The sequence below is a fragment of the Microcaecilia unicolor genome, chromosome 9 (genome assembly GCF_901765095.1).
Source record: "Microcaecilia unicolor chromosome 9, aMicUni1.1, whole genome shotgun sequence".
NCBI classification, from domain to species: Eukaryota; Metazoa; Chordata; class Amphibia; order Gymnophiona; family Siphonopidae; genus Microcaecilia; species Microcaecilia unicolor.
The window spans coordinates 175,306,628-175,330,751 of record NC_044039.1 but is presented as its reverse complement, the minus strand read 5'-3'; the positions used below and the strand labels follow the sequence as shown (position 1 = coordinate 175,330,751).

The 24,124-nt window shown below is 44.2% G+C and overlaps 1 protein-coding gene across 2 annotated transcripts in view; it reads right to left on the bottom strand.

The window, feature by feature from the left end:
* Positions 1 to 24,124, bottom strand: part of LRRC9 (leucine rich repeat containing 9) — a 469,353-nt gene that overhangs the window by 289,424 nt on the left and 155,805 nt on the right. For both annotated transcript variants that reach the window (XM_030213856.1, XM_030213854.1), the window contains one exon: positions 6,403 to 6,534. In XM_030213856.1, the coding sequence (XP_030069716.1) occupies positions 6,403 to 6,534 (132 nt within the window). The remainder of the gene's footprint in view (positions 1 to 6,402; positions 6,535 to 24,124) is intronic.

Sequence of the window (24,124 nt, the reverse complement as noted above, 5' to 3'; positions counted from 1 at the left end):
AAAGGTGAAATGGGACAGACTCAGAAGTAAATTGAGGAAATACGTTTTCGTAGAAACTGTGGTGAATTTGTGGAACAGTTTCCCAGTGGAGGTGGTAGAGATAAACTATCTAAATTTAAGAACACTTGGGACAAGAACATAGGATCTCTAAGGGAATGAAAAGGAGAGTAGATGGCATGGATGGGCTGACTGGATAGGCTATATGGTGTTTATCTGCCTTCATTTTTCTCAGTTTCTATGTTTTCATAGTCCTGCTCCAAGCCCTTGTCACAGCTAAGAGGCACCCCTGAATCTGTTTCCAGGTTCACTTCTCTGCCTGGGTGACAATTCGCTGTTCTGGAGCCAGTATCATTCAAGTCTCTGGTGAGGCCCTATTTAGAGAACTGTGTGCAATTCTGGAGACCGCACCTTCCAAAAGATATAAACAGAATAAAGTCGGTTCAAAGAGTGGCTACTAAATTGGTCAGTGGTCTCCATTATAAAATGTATGAGGCCAGACAAAGATCTCAATATGTATATTTTGGAAGAAAGGAGGGAGAAAGGAAATATAATAGAGCCATTCAAATTAGGGCTGCATAACGATTAAAAATTCAAATTGTGATTAATCGGACAATTAAAGCTTTTTGATCATGATTAATCGCTTGTTTGAAGTTTTGTTTATTTAACTATTTCTTTATTTCCTGCTGCAGCTCCTGTGATTCTGGGCAAATCACTTATCTCCATTGCCCCAGGTACAAAATAAGTACCTGTACATAATATGTAAACTGCTTTGATTGTAACTGCATGGTTATCAATAGAAATGAAACAAAATAAAACATGGAAAACAAAATAAGATGATACCTTTTTTATTGGACATAACTTAATACATTTCTTGATTAGCTTTCGAATGTTGCCCTTCTTCGTCAGATCGGAAATAAGCAAATGTGTTAGTTGATAGTATATATAAGTGAAGCATCAAAGTATTTCAATGACAGTCTAGCAAGGTGGGGGTGAGTAGGAGGTATGTATGGTATTGTAACTGCAGAGAGGCAGTATATCAAATCCCATCCCCCTTCCCTTCCCTAAAGAACTCATAATCTCCCTCCCTCCCACTCCCAGATCCAACATATATCCCTTTCTCTTTCCTCTTCCCCCAGGTCCATTATATCTTTCTCCCTCCCTCCCCTCAATCCTCAAGAGTAGCAACACAAACTTGGTGATGAGCAACACAAAGTTCTTTTTCGTGGCTGCTAGTGCTTACTGATTTGGCAGTAGCTTCCACTGGTGACCCCTACAGTTCTGCTTGCAAGTCTGCAGCTCACTCAACTCCCCCCCACTCAGGGTTCAGCATCTTCCCCCTCTTAATTCCCCTCTACCCCCAACATCTTCCTTCAAGGTGGTCTTCTGTTGGTCCCTGGCAGTGGCTTTCCCACCAACCCATCCCACCCATGCAAAAACAGGAAGTGATATCAGAGGAGGCAGAATGGGCCAGAGGGAAAGCTTTGGAGCAGACTGCAGGCAAGATATGTGCACCACTGCTTCTGCTGGGGACCAACAGAAGACCATTTTTAAGGTAGGTTGACGTGCAGGTGGTGATGTTGAATTCTGGTTGGAGGGAAAGGTGCTGGAGATTGCTGAGGACTGGTGTCAGGAGTGAAAGAGAGCAGAAGAGAGGAGACAGGAGATGCTGCAATATGATCAACTTATCTAATCGCGATTAATTTCTTAATCGCAATTCATGATTAATACATTAAACGCATACGGGGGGGGGGGGGGGGGGGGTCTTTTACTAAAGTTTAACAACTTATCTGCAGTTAGGCCCATTTTATTCTTATGGGTCCTGCTGCAGATAACTCGAGCTAAGCTTTAGTAAAAGATCCCCATAATTAACTGTGATTAACTTGGAGCCTTAATTTAAATATCTTCTTGGATTTCATGCACAGGAGAAGTCTCTTTCAATTGAAAGAAAACTTTGAAATGAGACAGCATAGGAAGAAGTTAAAAAGTTCTAGGCTCAGGAGTAATCTAAGGAAATGCATTTTCACAGAAAGGGTGGTAGATACATGAAACGGCCTCCTGATGTAGGTGGTGGAGATAAAAACTATATCTGAATTTAAGAAAATGTAGGACAAGTATGAGATAGTCCATCCAGTCTGCCCATCCCCACCATTCACTATTATTATTAACATTTGTATAGAGCTACCAGACGCATGTGGCCTTTATCTGCCATAATGTTTCTATGTCCTCCAGAGGAGTACTAGACGCCAGGTCTTAGGTCTTTGGAGACTACTGCACCTCCTATGATACTGAGGGGGGATAAGTGGTTCTCACATTGGGGGTGCTATAAGGACACCATCAACTTCGGTGCCCCAGTGCTTTTCATGAGTCTCAGATGATGACCAGTCCTGATGGCCACTATCAATGATCTGCGTTGAGGGTGTATAAAGAACTCTCAATGCCGATACATCCTAGCATTCCTCCATACAGTCATATTTCTTTGCACTATGAATTAATTTAACTGCAGTATTTTGCAGAAGTTGCAGCCACCTAAGCTGGTATTATGACAGGCAGGCAGATTACCAAAGAGTACCTATAAGTTGTTCACATTTGTTAGAGACAGACCCACACCCCTCCCATACTCTGCTTATATGTATGCCTCCTTGCAGTTACATGCTAACAGCACTTATGTACTATCTTATAGAGCACACATAAGTGACACTCTTCTGTGCACTTCAGACAGCAAGATGTGCATATTTATTTATTTATTTTATTTATTTACAGCATTTCTAGCCCACATTTTCTAACTAGCGTTGTTTCAATGTGGCTTACATGGAACTAAGAAATACAACAAGATAGAGGATCTGAATTATATAGAGTCAAAGTGGCATGAAGATGGATGGGTGAGAAGTGAGGCAGGAGGAAATATGAAGGACAAGAAGAAGGGCAGCAGGGTAAGGAGGTAAATCTATTAGCGGAAGCTAATGCAGGGTCGTGACCATGCTAGGGATGTATGGGATGTTGCTTTATCCACAGCTGATTCACAGTGGAGCTTCATTGAAGGATGTTTTTGAAGAAGTGAGCCTTGAGTCATTTACAAAAGATCAGGTAAGTATCTAAGTTCCTCAATGATTTAGGGAGTGCATTCCAGCTCTTAGTGCATAAGTAAGTGAAACCTGATGAGTAAACTGTCTTGTATCATACACCCTGGCAGTCAAGGGAGTGCGAGATAGATTCGTGTTTCTGTGTGGATGTTGCGTAGCGGTATGTTTATTAGGTTTGACATGTATTTCAGAACCAGACTGAAGATGATTCTGAATGCATATCTGCTCACACCCAGTTATACACTTGCCTTTTAGGTATAGCACCATTTTCCTGAGTCTCCAGGGGTGTATTGAAAGCAGGGTTTGGGTCCTTGGAGACTCACACATCCCTTGGATGTCCTGAAGAATGATTTGTCCTCAGGCGGGGGAGCTTCAAGGATACAGGTGATCTCAGTGCCTTGATGCTCCTGGTACCTCACTCTGAAGAGATGTGATGCTGAGGCATACTGGCTTCCACCCAGCATTCAGTATTGCAGTCTCTTGGCGCCACTGAAGATCAGGACAAATTCTTCGGACTGGACTCCAATGATAAGTCCCAATGGCCTCTACTGATGCTCTGTTGAGGGTGAGTGAGACACTCTCAATGCCAATGAATCCTCAGTGTCCATTTCAGCTTCAGGACTCAAGGAGACCAATATTTCTGATGCCAAAGCCAAAAAATCAACTGTGCTGCTTCTCACAACCACAGATTCCTCTCTTGGACATCTGTGAACAAAATGTACAATGAGAGGGATCATGGTCGGCAGGCCCTGGCTGTGATGTTAACACTGGATTGACCAGCAGTGATTTGTTACATAACAAATGGTAGGTGGCTGTTGCTTGCAATAACAGTTATGTGAATCTGTTACAGATGTCGTCCTGTTGTGCTGGGTGCTCTTTTTGAAGGTACTGGGGGCTTTCTTTTGGGTCATGTAATCCAAAAAAATAGCTGCAGTGAAATCAAATGACTCGATGATGAAAGCTACACATCTGGCAGCTCAAGGGCCCTCCAAGAGCGGAAAGCAAAAAAGTAAAGGAAACCAAGTGTCTAAAAAAACTACTTAAGGTTCTATCAGGGAAAGCACCACACAACAGCGACAAAATACTAGGATGAAAATCTTACAAAAAGTAAAAAATGATTGAATGGAAGGTCTGACACGATGTGAGAAAAATGCATCTGAGTGGCTCTGAAGAAAATTCATTTTATTTATTTCAATTTACTAGTAAAAAAAAGCCCGTTTCTGAAAGAAATGAAACGGGCGCTAGCAAGGTTGTCCTCTAATGGCAATTATGTTTTTAAGGGAACTGTTAGGAGAGAGTATGTGTGAGAGAGTGAATGAGTATATGTCAGAGAATGAGTATGTGTGAGAGAGAAAGAGTGTGTGACAGAGAGAGAGAGAGAGAGAGAGAGAGAGAGAGAGAGTGTGATTGAGAGACAGAATGTGTGTGTCTGTTTGTGTGAGTGAGAGAGTGTAGTGTGTGTCCCATGTGCACCAATTATGCTCTCTCCCCTGCATTCATCCATATGCAGCAAACGTCCTCTGTGCCCTGCCCCCTTCATCCATCCATGTGCAGCATCTTTCCCCTGCCTCCTCCATCCATCGGTGTGCAGCAGTTCTCCTCTGTTCCTTGCCCTCCCCCCCCTACATGTGCATCAACTCTGCATTCTCCCCTGGCCTCTCCTCCATCCACCCATATCCAGGGCCCCCCTCCCTCCATCTCTCTCCCCTTTGAGTTCCAGGACCCCCTCCCTCCCCTCTGAGTTCCATGCCCCCCATTCTCGTTCAAGTTCCACACCCCCGCGCCTCCTTCCCTCCCTCCCCTTCGAGTTCCAGGACGACACCCTCCCCTCCCCTTCGACTTGCAGGACGCCCCCTCCCTCCCTCTCTCTGCCCTCCAAGCACGACCTGTCCTCCAGCAGCCCCTCCTCGCCTTTCGTTAGTGCTGGCTGTATTTTAAAAATTCTTACCCTTGGGGTGCGGCGTCCACAGTGAAGGCGAGTGGCGCTTCACACTGCCTTCGCATGTGTCTCAGCTCTGCCTCTGGTCCCGCCCTCATTTCCTGTTTCTGGAAGGGCAGGACCAGAGGCAGAGCTGAGACACATGACAGAGGCAGGTGGGAAGTAGTGTGCATGCACAGTGAGCCTGCTCAAAAGTTCTAGAAACTTAAGCTAGAGTAGTGTTCCTGTGCCACTGTGAGGACTTTGTATCCTATTCGTCTTTGGATAAAAGATCTTTACTCGTAAATTCTGTTTTATGTACATAAAAAGAATCTTGTAAAACTATAGCATGAGGTGCAACAAAAAGGTATGTACTTTTACACAAGTGACGTGTAGGCATGTTAAAGGACATAATTTTGGAGGAGTACAGGTAGAGGTCAATTCAATGCTAACATCACAGACAGGGCCAGCCCAAACATTAGACAGGAAAGGCAGCTGCCTAGAGAGGTACAAGTTTTGGGGCAGCACTAGCACACCCCCAAAGCCATGAAAGCAGTGCCCGATGATAATGGCGCAAAGTTTGCAAACCCAATCCTTCATCCCCTCAGTGCTTATAAACGGGAACCCGCTGGAGCACCACATTGCCTGCTGTCTCACCCCAGTCCACAGCAGCAACTGGCAGAAAATGACATCATACACAAGCCCCATACTAGCAGAAGGAAGCAGCATATGTGTATTGGCTGCGTCTAACTCGCAAGAGTGCTCATCAGAGCTCTCAGTGGCACCAGCTGCACTAAGATGGTCCCTGGTATGGTGAAGCAAAGTGAATGCTGGCTGGGCATGAAGGTGTGGGGGGGGGGGGGGGGAGGTGGGTGCAGGGAAGAAAGAAGGGGCTGTTGGCTAAGCCTGACAGTTTGCTGGAGCCGAGGTAGGAACAACAGTTTGAGGAACCAGTTGGGCCTGGGAGGTGGAGTGAAGCAAAAGTGATGTGGATGCAGGCTGCTGGGGCTGATAAAAATGGGAGTAGGGTGGGGAAAGACCCAGAAGAGAGGGGTTCTGAACAATTTTCAAATGTTAATGGGGGTAGGGTGCATAGCTGCAGGGTTGACTACGTGTCAGATACCCTTGAGCCTGATACTCAAACCAAAACAGATTGAAATGGTGCTTAAAGAATTATCTTTAAAAAACTATCATGATATCATAATAGAATGTGATACAGATGAGGACATCATACATTATAAGTCAGGGAAACTCCAATAATTTCAAGACATGTTTTATGTATTTACATAACCGAATGCTCCAAGAACACTATTGTGTTTAGGTGATTAACTTAAAAAAAAAACATTTTTCTCATTTTTTAACCTCTTTATCTTGCTTAAAACTGTTAAAAATGAATAGTTTTACCAGGCATCTGATAGACAACCTTCTTCATAACGAATGTTTCCCATCGTTTCCAACTCAGTGAAAAGAAACTGGACTATCAGATCCTTACTTTCCCACTTTCTTTTAACTTCTTCCTGGTATAAAATGTCAATTCTGTTAAAAGAATGTGTGAACATGAGTACAACAAAGGAAACATTGTTTAAATTATGTCTATAAATCCATATAAATATTTTGACATCTTCTCTGTTAAAACCCAGAGACATATACATAGTTGAATGTATGAAAATATTTGGGAACCCTTTTACCAAACTGTGGTAAAAAAAAAAAAAAAATAGTCTCAGTACATCCTTACATAGGCCATTTCTATGTGCTAAGGTCATTTTTACCACATGGATAAAGTGGCTGCTTTTTCTTTTTTAAATTAATGTCCATGCTCTAATTATCCCCATTAGCACACATGCCCCTACTGCCACCTATTTTATAGCTAGTAAGGGCTCACGTGCTGATCATGTGCTAATTGGTTAGCAAGCGGCAATGTAGCTACGCTAACCAATTAGCACAGAACATGAGTGCACCCCATAGTAAGGCCTTTTTTGTTGCAGTAAGCATGTGTTACTGCTTACTGCAGCTTAGTAAAAGGATCCCTTAGCTTGCTGCATTGTCTCTCATGTTGCACGATATTTGCTTGACTTGGAGCATATTCAACTCTGGCCTGTGGAGACGTGATCAACTACATGACAATTTTTGGCCAGCTACTGGTTTGTTTGTTTTTTGGTATAATCTTGTAGTTTAAAATACAGGTTTCATTTTTAATTGTTTTGTGTCATGAGGAAAGCTCCTCAAACAGTCAAGAACAGCCCAAGAGAGGAGAAAGTACTCAACCACAGGAAAAGGTGCCAATGCAGTAAACTGTGAAATGCCTCAGTAAAGCAGTTCTTCATGTGCTAGTCTTTCTCTCAATGCAGAAAGATTTCTAGTGCACGGAAATCTGTGGTAAAACCATTGTTGTAAATAATAGCACAATGGGCATGCAAACTGAATACAAAATGATGAATAGTAAGTACGTAAGTACATAAGTAATGCCATACTGGGAAAAGACCAAAGGGCCATTGAGCCCAGCATCCTGTCCCCGACAGCAGCCAATCCAGGTCAAGGGCACCTGGCAAGCTACCCAAACGTACAAACATTTTATATAAGTTATTCCCGAAATTGTGAATTTTTCCCAAGTCCATTTAGTAGCGGTCTATGGACTTGTCCTTTAGAAAACCGTCCAACCCCTTTTTAAACTCTGCCAAGCTAACCGCCTTCACTACGTTCTCCAGCAACAAATTCCAGAGTTTAATTATGCGTTGGGTGAAGAAACATTTTCTCCTATTTGTTTTAAATTTACTACACTGTAGTTTCATCGCATGCCCCCTAGTATTTTTGGAAAGCGTGAACAGACGCTTCACATCCACCTGTTCCACGCCACTCATTATTTTATGTAAATTGCTCCCAATGTAAAAACTGCATAGTTTTTTTTTTTTTTTTTTTTACTTTTCTCTTAATGTGAAGCCTTTACATCAGCTCAGTGCTGGAGTAAGCGTTGTACCCTTCTCCACTTCCGCCAACTCCAGGCTCCGCTCATTCTGCCTCGCCTCACCCTATGCTTGGAACAACCTTCCTGAGCCCTTACGCCAAGCCCCCTCCCTGCCCGTCTTCAAGTCTTTGCTTAAAGCCCACCTCTTCAATCCTGCGTTCGGCACCTAACCCTTACCGTTCAGTGAATCCAGACTGCCCCAATTTGACTGCCCCTATCGGACCGACCGTTCACTTATCTATTAGATTGTAAGCTCTTTGAGCAGGGACTGTCTCTCTTTGTTAAATTGTACAGCGCTGCGTAACCCTAGTAGCGCTATAGAAATGTTAAGTAGTAGTAGTAGCAGTGTGGTACCAAAGGGATCATCTGAGGTGAAGAGCACTTCACCTCAGATGACCCAAGATCCTTGGTAACCCAATTGACAGCTGGTCCCTGGTTCCCCCTCCCCCCACCCCACTCCTATAGTTATTGTCACAGAATGCCTAACACTTGCCTGGGGTTAACCCTGCGGCCACATGGAGAGTCTGTCTCCAGCACTGCTCAGGCCTGCCTGCACCAGAACACATGCTCTATCCTAGCACCCTCCTTCCACAGACTGGGTTCTACTTGCCTCTGGGAAAGTCTCCCACTCTCAAGTTATTCCCCAGTGATTTCTAGGACACTGTGCCACACTCCCAGGGATCCTAAAGCTCATAGAAAGCACCCACAGACCCAAAACACAAACCACCAGGATTCTTAATCAGTCCAGGACAAACAGAGCTAATAAATGAATTAACTATCATGAAAAATTTGAACCGTGAAAATATAAAAAGGAAAAGCTACAAGCAATAACAGGTAACTGAATAAGGATCAATATTAAAACTATCTAAACACTGTGTTACTACCTGCGTAGTGCCTGGGGAGTTTCAGGAAAGTAACTGATCACAAGTCTTCTACAGGACCTCAGGACAGAGATGTTCCTTCTCTGCTCTCCCTAGCTGAGACTAAAGAAAATCCAGTACCTTTCTGGCTAGATTTGAACTCCGGGACCAATCAGAGCCCAGGCTATCAGCTTTGAAAGTATCTGGCCAACGGTACTGCAGATTGCCTTTCCATAAGTTGAAACTAAAAGAAAGTCTTTTTCTGCAACAGCTTCAAAACTCAAAGCAAGCACCATCTGTTGGCCAATTAGGAGAAATAAACTTCATGAAAAGCAAAGTTACTTACCTGTAGCAGGTATTCTTCGAAGACAGCAGGCTGATCATTCCACAAGTGGGTTGACGTTCCGGGAACCAGCATAATAAATAGCAAAAGAATATGCTAGAGCCTTCTGATGCGCACTCTGCGCTCAAATGAGCATAAGCGGAGAGCCTTTGTGCCTGCCGCATGACCATGCGCCTCAGTTTAATAAAAAAGCATAAAGAAAAATAAAGAGACAACTCCAAGAGGAGGTGGGTGGGATTGTGAGAATGGTCAGCCTGCTGCCCTCGGAGAATACCTGCTACAGGTAAGAAACTTCGCTTTCTCCGAGGACAAGCAGGCTGGTTCATTTTCACAAGTGGGGTATCCCTAGCATCCAGGCTCACCCAAAACAATAAAACTTGGTCAACTGGGCCTCGCAACAGCAAGGACATAACTGAGATCAACCTGAAACTATATACAGCTAGCTGAGAGTGCAGCCTGGAAGAGAATAAAATGGGACCAGGAGGGTGGAGTTGGATTCTAGACCCCAAAGACTGCCCGAAACGACTGTCACGTTCGGTATCCTGCTCAAGGCAGTAGTGAGATGTGAATGTGTCAACATAAGAAGGAACCGACTGAAAATAATAAGAAACAGCATAAGGAATGTCAAGTCCAATGCAAAGCGCTGATAAGGAAGGCAAAGAGGGACTTTGAAAAAAAGATTGCACTGGAGGCAAACACACATAGTAAAATTTTTTTGAAGGTATATTAAAAGCAAGGAGCTGGCAATTAAATCGGTTGGACCACTAGATGACTGAGGGGTAAATGGATTGAACTAGAACCAAGACTAATTGCTGCTACACATAAACTGGCCAACAGCAATACTGCCAAAAACTTTTTCTCTATTTTTACTATTTTCTTTTTTCTTTTTTTTTTATTAAAGAGTGCCCTCAGCTAAAACCACTTGTTTTAGGTAAGTACATTTCTTTGCCAAGTGGCATAGCACTTCTTTCATCGGGTCTCTCTTTTTAATTTGTGTATGTGCTATTGCCTATCTAAGTAGTGCTACAACATAACATAATAATAAATCAAAAACGTGAACTTATCTATGAACGTTTTTTTTTTCAACGTGCATGTTACATTCTCGCTTCTCATTCCACTCTCCACAGTCTATTTCTCCGACTGACAGGCTTCCCCTGAAAACGCGGGGTAAATGGGGCATTCAGGGAAGACAAAGCCATAGCAGAGAGAATTCTTTGCTTTGGTCTTCACAGAGGAAGATTTCGGAGATACCAGTGCCAGAAATGGTATTCAAAGCTGACAAGCTGGAGAAACCACAGCACTGGAACAGTTCTAGTCACTCTCCTGAATAAATTTAAACAAGCTATTGCAACTGGCAACAACATACTTCTCCTACAATTCGACATGGTTGACCATGGAATATTACTACACATCCTAGAATACTTTGGAGTTGGAGGCAACGTTCTCAATTGGTTCAAAGGCTTCCTGACCACAAGATCATACCAAGTGATATCTAACAACTACGTCAGCCCCATGGATACCTGATTGTGGAGTCCCTCAAGGATCTCCCCTCTCGCCAACCCTCTTCAACCTAATGATGACACCCTTGGCCAGATTATTATCCAGCCAAAACCTCAATCCATACATATACGCAGATGACATAACGATCTACATCCCGTTCAAACATGACTTAAAGGAAATCACCAACGACATCAACCAAAGCTTCCATATCATGCATTCATGGGCGGATGCATTTCAGCTGAAACTCAATGCAGAAAAAACGCAATGTCTTATACTCACCTCCCAACATAACACGAGCAAATTCACCACCATAAACACACCAAACTTGTCTCTGCCCGTTTCAGACACACTGAAAATCCTGGGAGTTACCATTGATCGAAATCTCACACTTGAAAGTCATGTGAAAAATACAACCAAGAAGATGTTCCACTCAATGTGGAAACTTAAAAGAGTAAGACCTTTCTTCCCAAGGACCATCTTTTGCAACCTGGTACAATCAATAGTGCTGATTCATCTAGATTACTGCAATGCACTCTACGCTGGTTGTAAAGAGCAAATCATCAAGAAACTTCAAACTGCCCAGAACACAGCAGCCAGACTCATATTTGGAAAAGCAAAATATGAAAGTGCCAAACCCCTAAGGAAAAAGCTACACTGGCTCCCACTTAAAGAATGTATAGCGTTCAAGATATGCTCACTAGTTCATAAAGTCATCCACGGAGATGCCCCAGCCTACACGTTAGACCTGGTAGACTTGCCACCCAGGAACGCTAAAAGATCATCCCGCACATTCCTTAATCTTCACTTCCCCAGCTGCAAAGGTCTAAAATACAGACTAACGCATGCATGAAGCTTCTCTTACCTGAGCACGCAGTTATGGAATGCCTTACTGCTTAAACTAAAAACTATTTTCGAACTAACTAACTTTCGTAAATCTCTGAAGACCCACCTCTTCAACAAGGCATATCACAACAACCAACAACTGTAAATGTAACACATCCCCTCTTACTTATATTCGGAAATGTCTCTTCTCATATCTATTGTTCTATTTTATCATGTAATCCATACTCTCTATGTAATACCAACTGTTATTTGCCATACTCTCTATGTAATACCAACTGTTATTTGCCAACCTGAATGGCGAATGCCATAACGGCACACTGCAAGCCACATTGAGCCTGCAAATAGGTGGGAAAATGTGGGATACAAATGCAACAAATAAATAAAAAATAAACCTGAAGGATGTAATGGGGCAATATGATAAACTGAAGAGTAGAAAATCTCCTAGACTGGATGGTATTCATCCCAGATAGAATTGAAAAATGAACTGGTGGAACTATTCTTAGTAATATGTAATTTATCTTTAAAATCGAGCGTGGTACCGGAAGATTGGAGGGTGGTCAATGTAACGCCGATATTTAAAAAAAGTTCCAGAGGGGATCCGGGTAATAATAGAACAGTGAGCCTGACGTCTGTGCCGGGCAAAATGGTAGAGACTATTACACAGAACAAAATTGTACAGCATATTCAAAAGCATGGATTAATGAGACCAATCCAACATGGATTTAATTTTCAACATTTGTATTGATGGTAAAGTCATCATAAGAATCATTCTCAATGTATTACCAGCACAGAGTCAAACAGACCAGTAAGTAACAAAATATCAGATCTACCATCATACATTTTTTACATTTCCCCCCCTTCCCGTACCCTACCCACCCTTAGTTTCAAATATTATAACATTTCTCATTCCCCCCTATACAAACCTAAACTACTCTCTCCCCCCTAAAAAAAACAATATCATTACCTCGCAGGGTCCTAACTCTTATGACCCTCCCGAGGTATTACCCTCACTGACCAACATAACTACACCCCCCTCCACAGCCCTCCCCCTAGTCATATGGTATACTCACTTAAAATCTAGATCTGATTCATCAATATGTAGGCATCAATAACATTCTACACTACTAAGCTATCTAAACTAAGAGACAAGGCTAATATGGCCTAAAACATCATAAAAGGATATTGAGCGATTGCTTAAGGACTTCCCCTCCCATGCTATTTGAGTATTTCTAAAACTCAAAATGCTCCAAAAGGCTACTTGAAAACAAAATTCAATATTAACACTACTTAACATGAGCTCCCTCTCACTGTTACATAAACCTACAAAATCACCATTTACTCCCCTCTCCAAACTTCCCCCCCCCCCCCCCCCTGTGAAGGTGCCATCCAGGGGTGTGCTGGTAAATTTTTAACAATGGGTTCTCTCTCTGGACATAGCCGGTCCTGAAATTTGGGGGGAGGGTGGAATACATGCCTCTCTCTCCCCTCCCTTGTGCGGGCACGCTAGGCATACCTTTGCCGAGCCCCACCAGCAAATAAATGGACTGCCACCATTCTCTGCTGCTTGTTTCTGGCTCTGAGCAGCATGATAGAACCTTCTTGCGCTTGCATGAAAAGTCCCAGCCTGATGCTCAGAGTCAGAAACAAGGAGCAGGGAGCAGCAGCAGTCTATTTACTTGGCTGGTGGGGCCAGCATCACTGCCAGCAAAGTAAAAGAGAATTCAGGAGGGGGCCCAAGCACACATTTTGGGAGTCAGTTGTTAATGTAGCCATAGGGAGGCCTACTTTAACAACCGGCTCCCAAAATTCTAAAAAAAATTAACAAACGGCTCTCGCGAGCCCGTGAGAGCCCGCTCCAGCACACCACTGGTGCCATCCTTACCCATAATCTACCAGGAATCCAAAACCTATCCTATCCAATATCATAGGGAATTAACTACCATACGTCTTCCCCGAGTATGTAGCGATTGAATATATGGGCCCCAAATGTTCAAAAAGCCTCTTCTCCTTTTGGGAGAACCTCTTACCGCCCGTCGCTAAATAACATCAGCGCATGTAATCTATTTCTCCAATGCCAGAAGTCCGGGAGAGAATCCCCCACCCATTGACTCAAAAGCAGCTTTTTACCAACCATGCAAGCCTTACGGATCAACTGCTTATCTGATTTGCTCTGCAACGCAAAGACCTCATATTTATCCAATAATATTCCAACCAGGGAGCACACAATTCTAGAACCCAACAAAGAGGCCAAATAGCTCAAGATAGCTGTCCAAAATTTCTGCACCTGAAAACACTCCCATAAGCAATGAAACAACGATCCAGGCGGCCACCCTCATTTCTCACACAAAGGATTATCCACTCCACCCATCTTAAAAATCTAAGCCTTCATAAGATATGCTCTGTGCAGAATGCGAAACTGACACTCCTAGAAGTCAATATATCAAAATCCAATAACAAGCTAGGCCTAGCCATATCCCATGCCCAGCGCTCTCGTATCAATTCTCGATCCTTAGTAATTGGCAATTTCCCCAGCGTTTTATAAAGTCCTGACACCAAAAACCGATCTTCTCCCTCCCGCTGAAAAAATTGTCTCACCTGATGACAATGTCTAGCACTCAAAGCCTCTGTGTCCAAGGTCCTCACATAATGCACTATTATATGCAAAGATGTTATTATTCATATCATAGCCAATACCCAAAGCCCCCAAACTTAACAGTACTCCCTTAGCACTCAAAAGATGTTCCAATCGACTAATACCCATCCGCTCCCAAGTTCGGAATGTCCCATTATCCATCCCTGGCCTAAACAACAAATTCCCACCTATTGGTAGCAGATCCGACGTGCCCAGGGACAATCCCAAAAAATGCATCAAGTCTCTCCACAGTATACGCAAAGAGGACAACAACAGACTATTCCGGAGATATTCCAGGATCCTATCCTTGGGTGCCTGTAACAAAAAATAAAAATGACAAGGGGCAAAATACTATCCTTCCAACTTCCTAGGCGTGCAATCTTCCCGGTCAAAAAACCAATCTCCCAAATGCCTCAACAAACAGGCCCTATTATACCGCTTCAAGTCTGGCAAACCCAAACCCCCCTTCTCTCCAATGTCCTGTCAGCAAAGGCAGCGGGAGCTTAGCCTTCCTCCCTCCCCAGCAATATCCACCGGCTCACCTTTGTCGACATGTTTGTTTACCTCTTCAAAGAAATGCAGTAGATTGGTGAGGCAAGACTTCTCTTCACTAAATGCATGCTGACTTTGTCTCATCAGACCATGCTTTAGAATGTGCTCAATGTCTCACTGCTCCTAGTGTATCAGGGTCTCTGAGCAGCCATCCCTACCTGCACTCCTGACATCAATGCCTTCCTCAATGCTGTCGACTCCGGCAACCTCCAAATTTTTTTCTCTGAGCCTCTCGGGCAATTTGGGTCCTCTTTTTCATATGAAGAGAGGACACAACTCTCCGGGCTATGGTTGGGCCCAAGGCATGGGACACACCAGGAATGGGTGTCTGTGCCTGAGACGGTCTGGCTGCACCGAGTATAATGTTTGAAGCAGTGGTGTGCTGGTAAATTTTTAACAACAGGCTCTTTCCCTGGTCCACCTGTGCGCCCCCGCAAAAAAAAAAAACATTTCCAGAGCTGGCTATACCCGGGGAGAGAGTGTGCTTTCAAACAATCCTTACATCCAAATTTACCTTCTTTTAATGTAAAAAAAAAAATCCTTTATCCTCCATCTTTTAAGACACTGCCTACCTGCTAGATAGTGATGGCACAAGGGAAGCAAGTGAAGACTAACTCAAGATAACCTGGCTGTTCCTTAGATGGGTACTAGTATTACGATATTGAAGATGCGACCATACGACCATACGATGACTCTGCGGTTATGCTCCACTAATAAGTTAAAAGATTAACTGGATTTCTTGAAAGGATTATATAAACTTAGGATGCAGGACTAGGGACACACACATACAGTGGGGGAAATAAGTATTTGATCCCTTGCTGATTTTGTAAGTTTGCCCACTGACAAAGACATGAGCAGCCCATAATTGAAGGGTAGGTTATTGGTAACAGTGAGAGATAGCACATCACAAATTAAATCCGGAAAATCACATTGTGGAAAGTATATGAATTTATTTGCATTCTGCAGAGGGAAATAAGTATTTAATCCCTCTGGCAAACAAGACCTAATACTTGGTGGCAAAACCCTTGTTGGCAAGCACAGCGGTCAGACGTCTTCTGTAGTTGATGATGAGGTTTGCACACATGTCAGGAGGAATTTTGGTCCACTCCTCTTTGCAGATCATCTCTAAATCATTAAGAGTTCTGGGCTGTCGCTTGGCAACTCGCAGCTTCAGCTCCCTCCATAAGTTTTCAATGGGATTAAGGTCTGGTGACTGGCTAGGCCACTCCATGACCCTAATGTGCTTCTTCCTGAGCCACTCCTTTGTTGCCTTGGCTGTATGTTTTGGGTCATTGTCGTGCTGGAAGACCCAGCCACGACCCATTTTTAAGGCCCTGGCGGAGGGAAGGAGGTTGTCACTCAGAATTGTATGGTACATGGCCCCATCCATTCTCCCATTGATGCGGTGAAGTAGTCCTGTGCCCTTAGCAGAGAAACACCCCCAAAACATAACATTTCCACCTCCATGCTTGACAGTGGGGACGGTGTTCTTTGGGTCATAGGCAGCATTTCTCTTCCTCCAAACACGGCGAGTTGAGTTCATGCCAAAGAGCTCAATTTTTGTCTCATCTGACCACAGCACCTTCTCCCAATCACTCTCGGCATCATCCAGGTGTTCACTGGCAAACTTCAGACGGGCCGTCACATGTGCCTTCCGGAGCAGGGGGACCTTGTGGGCACTGCAGGATTGCAATCCGTTATGTCGTAATGTGTTACCAATGGTTTTCGTGGTGACAGTGGTCCCAGCTGCCTTGAGATCATTGACAAGTTCCCCCCTTGTAGTTGTAGGCTGATTTCTAACCTTCCTCATGATCAAGGATACCCCACGAGGTGAGATTTTGCGTGGAACCCCAGATCTTTGTCGATTGACAGTCATTTTGTACTTCTTCCATTTTCTTACTATGGCACCAACAGTTGTCTCCTTCTCGCCCAGCGTCTTACTGATGGTTTTGTAGCCCATTCCAGCCTTGTGCAGGTGTATGATCTTGTCCCTGACATCCTTAGACAGCTCCTTGCTCTTGGCCATTTTGTAGAGGTTAGAGTCTGACTGATTCACTGAGTCTGTGGACAGGTGTCTTTCATACAGGTGACCATTGCCGACAGCTGTCTGTCATGCAGGTAACGAGTTGATTTGGAGCATCTACCTGGTCTGTAGGGGCCAGATCTCTTACTGGTTGGTGGGGGATCAAATACTTATTTCCCTCTGCAGAATGCAAATAAATTCATATACTTTCCACAATGTGATTTTCCGGATTTAATTTGTGATGTGCTATCTCTCACTGTTACCAATAACCTACCCTTCAATTATGGGCTGCTCATGTCTTTGTCAGTGGGCAAACTTACAAAATCAGCAAGGGATCAAATACTTATTTCCCCCACTGTACACGTATTTAGTCAATATCATAATTCTTCATGTACAGCCACAAAACAACCTTTTAGGGTGGATAGGGTTCACAATGAGCTCCTTTTATTATCGACCAGATAGAGACAAGAGTTTTCAGTTTTGACACAGTATAATTTATCACAAGAACAAAATATAAGAAAACCAATGGGCTGCATTAGGGGTTTATGGCCCATTTATGTTTCAACAAAAGAAATCTGCAAGAAACAAAATATTTTTATTTTGCCTAATAAAACCACTTGCCCCTGAAACATGTTCAAAACAGAATAATCCATTTGTGTATCTAAAAGGTAAACTTCTACAAAACAGATTAAGATCTGATTCCATGTGCCCCAATGAAAGGAGAGTTTAATTCTACTTCCATTTAATTTCAATATATTCCATCATCATCTTTATAACACAAGGCTTCCCAAGGTAGACTACAACAACAGTTAAGGTGAACTCATCAGGAAACAAGATATCCTCACTGAAATTTGGCCATCTGTATTGTATACAGACAGTGTATTTATTTATTTATTTTTAGTGTAGAAAAATGAGCACAAAATACAGAGTTTAAGACTGCTGTTTCTACCAGTTATAATAATTTTTAAAGATGTTTTAGTGATATTCAATTGTTACTTCATGATATTTATATTATATATATGGGAAGCTTTCAAATAAATAAAAAATCTGTCCAATAAGTAAAAAAAAAAAAAAAAAACCAAACAAAAACTTTTGTCCTACACCTTTTAAGGCACTGCCTAACAGCTTTAGACTTGTTACAGATGGCCCAAGAATTAAAAAAATACCAAAAAACCGAGAATGTGGATGCAGCAGCTCAAAGGTTTGATTGCTTTGTTTGGTTTGAGTGTTCTAGCTTTGGGGGGGGGGGGGGGGGGGGGAGTGAAAACAAAGATTAAACAAATTGGTTTCCTTGCTTACCTGTGGAGTAGATAGGCTGCCTGCAGCTCATCACGTCAAACCTCCTTGGTCCCGACAGTGTCCTTTGCCTGCCGCGTCCTGCCTACTGTCTGCAAGTAACGATCCGATCCGGTCCAAACTGCGGCGGGGGGGGGGGGGGGGGGGGGGGAAGAGGTTGAAGGAGGGAGGCAAGGAGAGGGAGCGGATATGGGAGGGAAGAAACAAAGTTCAATGCATGGGGCAGTGGGAAGGGCAGCAGCAGGGAAGAGAGAATCAGGAACTCCGACGAACCTCTTGCCTGCAGTGCAGCACGAGGAGGCAGGGTTGCCACACACTACGCATGCACCAATATCAGGTGACAGCTGGTGTGTTTGGGCATGCGTGCCTCCAGCTGCAATTTGTGAAAAAAAAAAAACCCATTCAAGTCGCAGCTAAGAGCAGAACAACCGGCTCGCTAAATTGTTAAAAAATTAACGGGCTCTGCAGAGCCGGTGCGAGCCGGCTCCAGCACACCACTGGTTTGAAGCCACTGGGAGTCTTCGATGACATGGAAGGGAAGACAGCTCCGGCAAAATTTTAAAAAACACGATTGTGCCAGAAAAAAGGGCACAAAAGGAGAAGAACTCGATCGAGCAGACCTAAATATGGCTGCGACAAAAAAGAAATAAAACTTGACGTAGGCCAAAACAAGGACTAGGGAAATAAAAGGGAACTTTTTTTTTTTAAGGAAATGAAAGAAAGAAAAATGAAATAAGGGCAAAAATTGCCAAGCAAAGGCACTTGAAGGCTCGTTCCCAGGCAAAGGAGCCACAGAAACATCTGCCACTACTCGCATGAAAAAAAGAGAACTGAGGATCTTGGTTGCGCGGTGGCTGGGAAGGCACTCCACGCATGCACAGTCAAGTGCAGAGAACACACGTCAGAAGGCTGTAGTAAATATTTTGCTATTTATTATGCCGGTTCCTGGGCCGATGCAGAACGTTGACCCACTTGTGAGAATGAACCAGCCTGCTTGTCCTTGGGGAATAATTAATACAGTTCATAGGCTTAGAAACCCACTGTTTCGTTACAGTTATAATTTATTTAAGTTTGTTATACCGCCGTTAACTAACTTGCAGATCACAGTGGTGTACAATTTTAAAAACAAAGAAACCAGAAAAGAACTACAAAATTTGATAGGACAGCGATCAGTGATCCCAATCATTCAAGGTGTGATTCATGTGTAAAGGAAAGGGAGGGGGGAAGGAAAAGGAAATATTGAAAGAACCAGATAGGAAAATGGTAGAGCATTATGCAGGATTAAATGCTTGCTGAAACAGCAACATTTCCCTAGTGGCTCAGGGGTCCCTGGTCAGACTCCAAAGATTTCCCTGGCGGCCTTCTGTACCTTCCCCACCCCTCCATATACCACAAAAAATATGCTGGGGGCCCAAGTGGACTCCCTGATACTGCATCATAATACATGACCTCCAAAAAACCTCCCAAGCCCATTGCATGAGTTATGTCCACTCGCTGTTCCCTCCGCTCCACCATCTTGGAAAATCATAGCTTCTGACCCTGAGCAATGCATCAGGTTGCACTGCATGGGGTCAGTCTGCCAAATAAGGGATTCACTACGTATCTGGCAGAATCTGCTGTCTGCCAAATACAGCAATGATTCTCTTATTTGGTAGACTAACCCTGTGTAGTGCATCAGGCACTGGCATTTTCAAAGATGAAGGCATGGAAGTAGAAGTGAGTGGGTCATTGCTCCTATTTGACTCTAGAAGTGTGATTGTAATATTCTGGGTAGCTCAGAGATTCTGGGTGATATCAGGGGATCAATTTGGATTCTCAAGGTATTTTTTGTGGGGTGAGGCTACAAGGACAATTGTGGCATCAGGAATCTGGTGGGGCTTGATTAAGCCACTACTGATATTTTTTGTGGAGTTAGGGTGGGGATTTGGGGTGCCCTCTTGGATCACAAATGATCATTTTTGTGGCAATAAAGAGTGTGGGAATCTGATGGGGCCCATTTGAGCCACCAGGGTAAGATTTTGTAGGGTCAGAGAGTGGAGCAGGATATTGGAAGTATTAGAGAGAGGGACTGGGAAATCAGAAATGTTGAAAGGCATTGGGGGGAGTGTTGATTTGAGGATGCTAGCCTGTTTTGATTTGTTGTTTTTGGTTTTTTTTTTAATATCTACCTTCCTTTCAGCGTGAGCCAGTCCCTACTCATGGACTGACAGGAAGGGAAATATTTACTCCTAATGCAGCAAACAACTGCATAGTACTGCAGCAGTATGCAATGTGTTTTCTGACAGCACACACTTTTTAACACTGTGGTAATTTGCACACCGTTACATTACTACTTTGAGAGTAAAAAAATATTTTTTTTAGTGCAACCATTAGAATGCTGTTTGCTGAAGCTTAGCACAGTGTTTTAATATAGCACTTACAGCACTGAGACCATAGTTGGCACTACTAAGAGGCTTTTGTGAAAGGGAAAAAACTGGAAGTTGAAGTCTCAAAGAAACAGGAAGCAGAACATCACTGGATGGTGTAGTTCCAAGAAGATGGGATCTGATTGGAAAAGTAGTAGCTTGCTGAGGTTAGAACATGTAACCAATCAGAAAAGAAGGTACTAGTGGTACAGGAATAAAACATATGGTAGAATCAGGTGATACCAATCAAGATTTTATTTAGAGAGAACAGAATCGTTCTTAAAACAAGAAGAAACTACCAGGGAAGGAAAGCCCAATCTCGTAAGGTCCTTCTGTAATTTTTCACAATCCTGTCGCGAGTTAACGACTTTGAATAACTTTGTGTCATCAGCAAATTTAATTACCTCGCTAGTTACTCCCATCTCTAAATCATTTATAAATATATTAAAAAGCAGCGGTCCTAGCACAGACCCCTGAGGAACCCCACTAACTACCCTTCTCCATTGTGAATACTGCCCATTTAACCCCACTCTCTGTTTCATATCCTTCAACCAGTTTTTAATCCACAATAGGACTTTTCCTCCTATCCCATGACCCTCCAATTTCCTCTGTAGCCTTTCATGAGGTACCTTGTCAAACGCCTTTTGAAAATCCAGATACACAATATCAACTGGCTCCCCTTTGTCCACGTTTGTTTACTCCTTCAAAGAATTTAAGTAAATTGGTCAGGCAAGATTTCCCCACACAAAAGCAATGCTGACTCGGTCTCAGTAATCCATGTCCTCGGATGTGCTCTGTAATTTTGTTTTTAATAATAGCCTCTACCATTTTCCCTGGCACCGATGTCAGACTCACTGGTCTATAATTTCCCGGATCTCCCCTGGAACCTTTTTAAAAAATGGGTGTTACATTGGCCACCCTCCAATCTTCTGGTACCACGCTCGATTTTAAGGATAAATTGCATATCACTAGCAGTAGCTCCGCAAGCTCATTTTTCAGTCTCTACACATCTGAGCAACCTTCTGGCTTCCTAGTCCTGTATTGGCTCTGTTTTCTGGGCTTTCCTTCCCTGGTAGTTTCTTCTTGTTTTAAGAACGATTCTGTTCTCTCTAAATAAAATCTTGATTGGTATCACCTGATTCTACCATATGTTTTATTCCTGTACCACTAGTACCTTCTTTTCTGATTAGTTACATGTTCTAACCTCAGCAAGCTACTACTTTACAAACTGAGTGCCCTTGGTATGGGTCCTAAAGTAACTAATGGTGGGCCTATCATCAGAAGCAAACATAGGCACTAGAGGCTATTAGTGCCATACTAGCACCTGCGTTTGCTACCGCCCCATGATCAGAGCCCCCAAGCAGGCCTCTGGCAGGAGCAGGAACCCCGATGCCCTCATGGCTGGGCACCACCATTTTCAAGGCAGCGTTGGAGGAGGAGGGAATGTATTACCTCCTGTCACATCTGTGGCAGTGACCACCCTCAGACTTACCTTATTTCTGGGGGTCAGCTTCTAAGCTGGCTTCTGCCTATCCTTTCTGGAGTAGTTATCCTTCTGTGTGCTGGCTGCTTCCAGCATGGCTCTAATTACTCCACTCTACTGCACCTGGGGGTGCTGCCTGAGTTAGCTCTACCTCTGTCTCTAGCCTGGCTCTGTTTGCTCCTCTGTGCTGCACCTAGGTATTCTAAGTCTCTCTATGTTCTGTGTGCGCTCTGCCTGCTCCTTGGTTTGTGCTCCTCTTACCCACTGGTGGCCAGAGCCAGTGGCTGCCATAGTTTGTCTTGCTGTTCCTACCCATTCCAGACTTTAGCCTAGTCCGGTCCGGTTCTGCCAGGCTGCCGGACTTGTCTCTCTTGTTTGTGCCTGGACAGTCTCCGTAGTTGCTTACTGATGGCTGCAGCTGCTCCTCAGGTGTTGAAGGGCTTTATTAATCACTTAGAGACGTCAGCCTTAGCCTTTGCATCGTCTAGGTCCCTGGTATGTTAGAATGCTCTGTGCACTGCTACCTTGTCCAGTTCAGTGTGAGTTTCTAGCTTGTTACTAGTAGCTTGGGCATAGCTTTTCTTGTTGGCTTGTTTACAGCTTAACTAGTTCTCCTGTGTGTTGTGTTGTGTGAGTTCCTAGCGTGTGACTAGTTAGCTTGGGCATAGCTTTGCTTGTTAGCTTGTGTACAGCTTTACTAGTTCTCCTGTGTTCTGCTTAGTGTGAGTTTCTAGCTTGTGACTAGTTAGCTTGGGCATAGCTTTCTTGTTAGCTTGTGCACAGCTTTACTAGTTTTCTTGTGTTTAGCTTTCTGGTTTTCCCTTGCTTCTGGAGCTTCAGCCCTAGTCCTGTCTGCTGCCAGTACTCCTTGCTACTGGAGCTCCAGCCATAGTCTTGCTGCTTGACCTGACCATTGCCTCAATCTGACTACTCTCTGCCTGCTGCCTGACCCAACTACTGCCTGAACCCCGATACTCTCTGTGGCCAGACCTGTCTATTGCTGGAACCCGGACATTCCCTGCCTGTCTGCCTTGCTTTCGCCTAGGTGCCTGGGGGCACTTCTGTATCCTGATTCCTGTTGTTCCTGCTTGCTAGTTCCAGTTCCGGTTTTCCTGTAAGCCCTGCCAGCTGCCCGAACCTGAGGGCTCAACCCTCGGGGAACGGTGGCTAAGCGTAGGTGAAGCCTAGGTCCAGTGTGTTCCTGTCCAGCGGGTTCCGGTCCCGTGTGTACCAGTCCAGTGGGTTCCAGTCCAGTGCGCACCCGTCCGGTGCGTTCCAGTCCTGTGTATTCCAGTGCAGAACTCCAGTCCGGGGTTCCAGTCCAGCCTTGCCTCGTCTCTGCTTTGAAGGTGGCCTTGCCTGCCACTGCCGCTCCACGGTAGTGGTCCAAGGGCTCACAAACCCAGTGCTTCCAGGGAAGAAGCGTGACACCTCCCTCCTCCAACAAAGGTACGAGGGGGCAGGGAAGAGGGCCGCTAGACCACCAGGTTGGGGGGGGCTTGATTTGCAGCCCACTGGGCCACCAGGGCTTTTGGGGGGGGGGTGCAAGGGGGGTTAGAGGGGCAGGAGATTCACCGTATCTCCAGCCCCCCCATGAACCTATGTCGGGGGGGGGGTCAGGGGGACTGGAGGTCTGCTGGACCTCTAGCCCCGAGTAGCTGGCTTGGGGTGGGGATTTGGTGGGGGCACTAAGCCACCAGGGCCTTGTTTGGGATCTGGTGTCCTGTGTTTGACAGCTCTGGGCTTTTGACCGCCCGGACCTGTCAAACAAGAGCAGGAGGACTGTGTCTGAGTGCATGCTCAGGCACAATCCTCCCTCACTTTACCCTATGATCAGAGATAATAGCGCTCATAAATTTGTGTGCTATTATCTCTGATCATAGGGACGGTAAAGCCCCACACTGCCAGTGCTATTTTTAGAGTGCTGTTTGGAACAGCGCTGTGCTTTCTATCATCTGGGCATGGGTTAGAAACTGGTTGAGAGGAAATCAGAGGGTATTAGTAAATGGAGCTCATTCTGAAAAGGATGTTATCAGTGGTGTGCCGCACAATTCAATTCTTGGGCCAGTTTGGTACAGCTTTTGTTAGGTATTTCCAGATTTACACACAACGCCATATCTTGTTAAGTTGTACTGGCTTCCCATAGCCTTTCGCATTAAATTTAAATTGGTTTTGTTGGTTCATTTAGGATGGTACCATACTTCTTCATTTTACTTGCATAGTATCT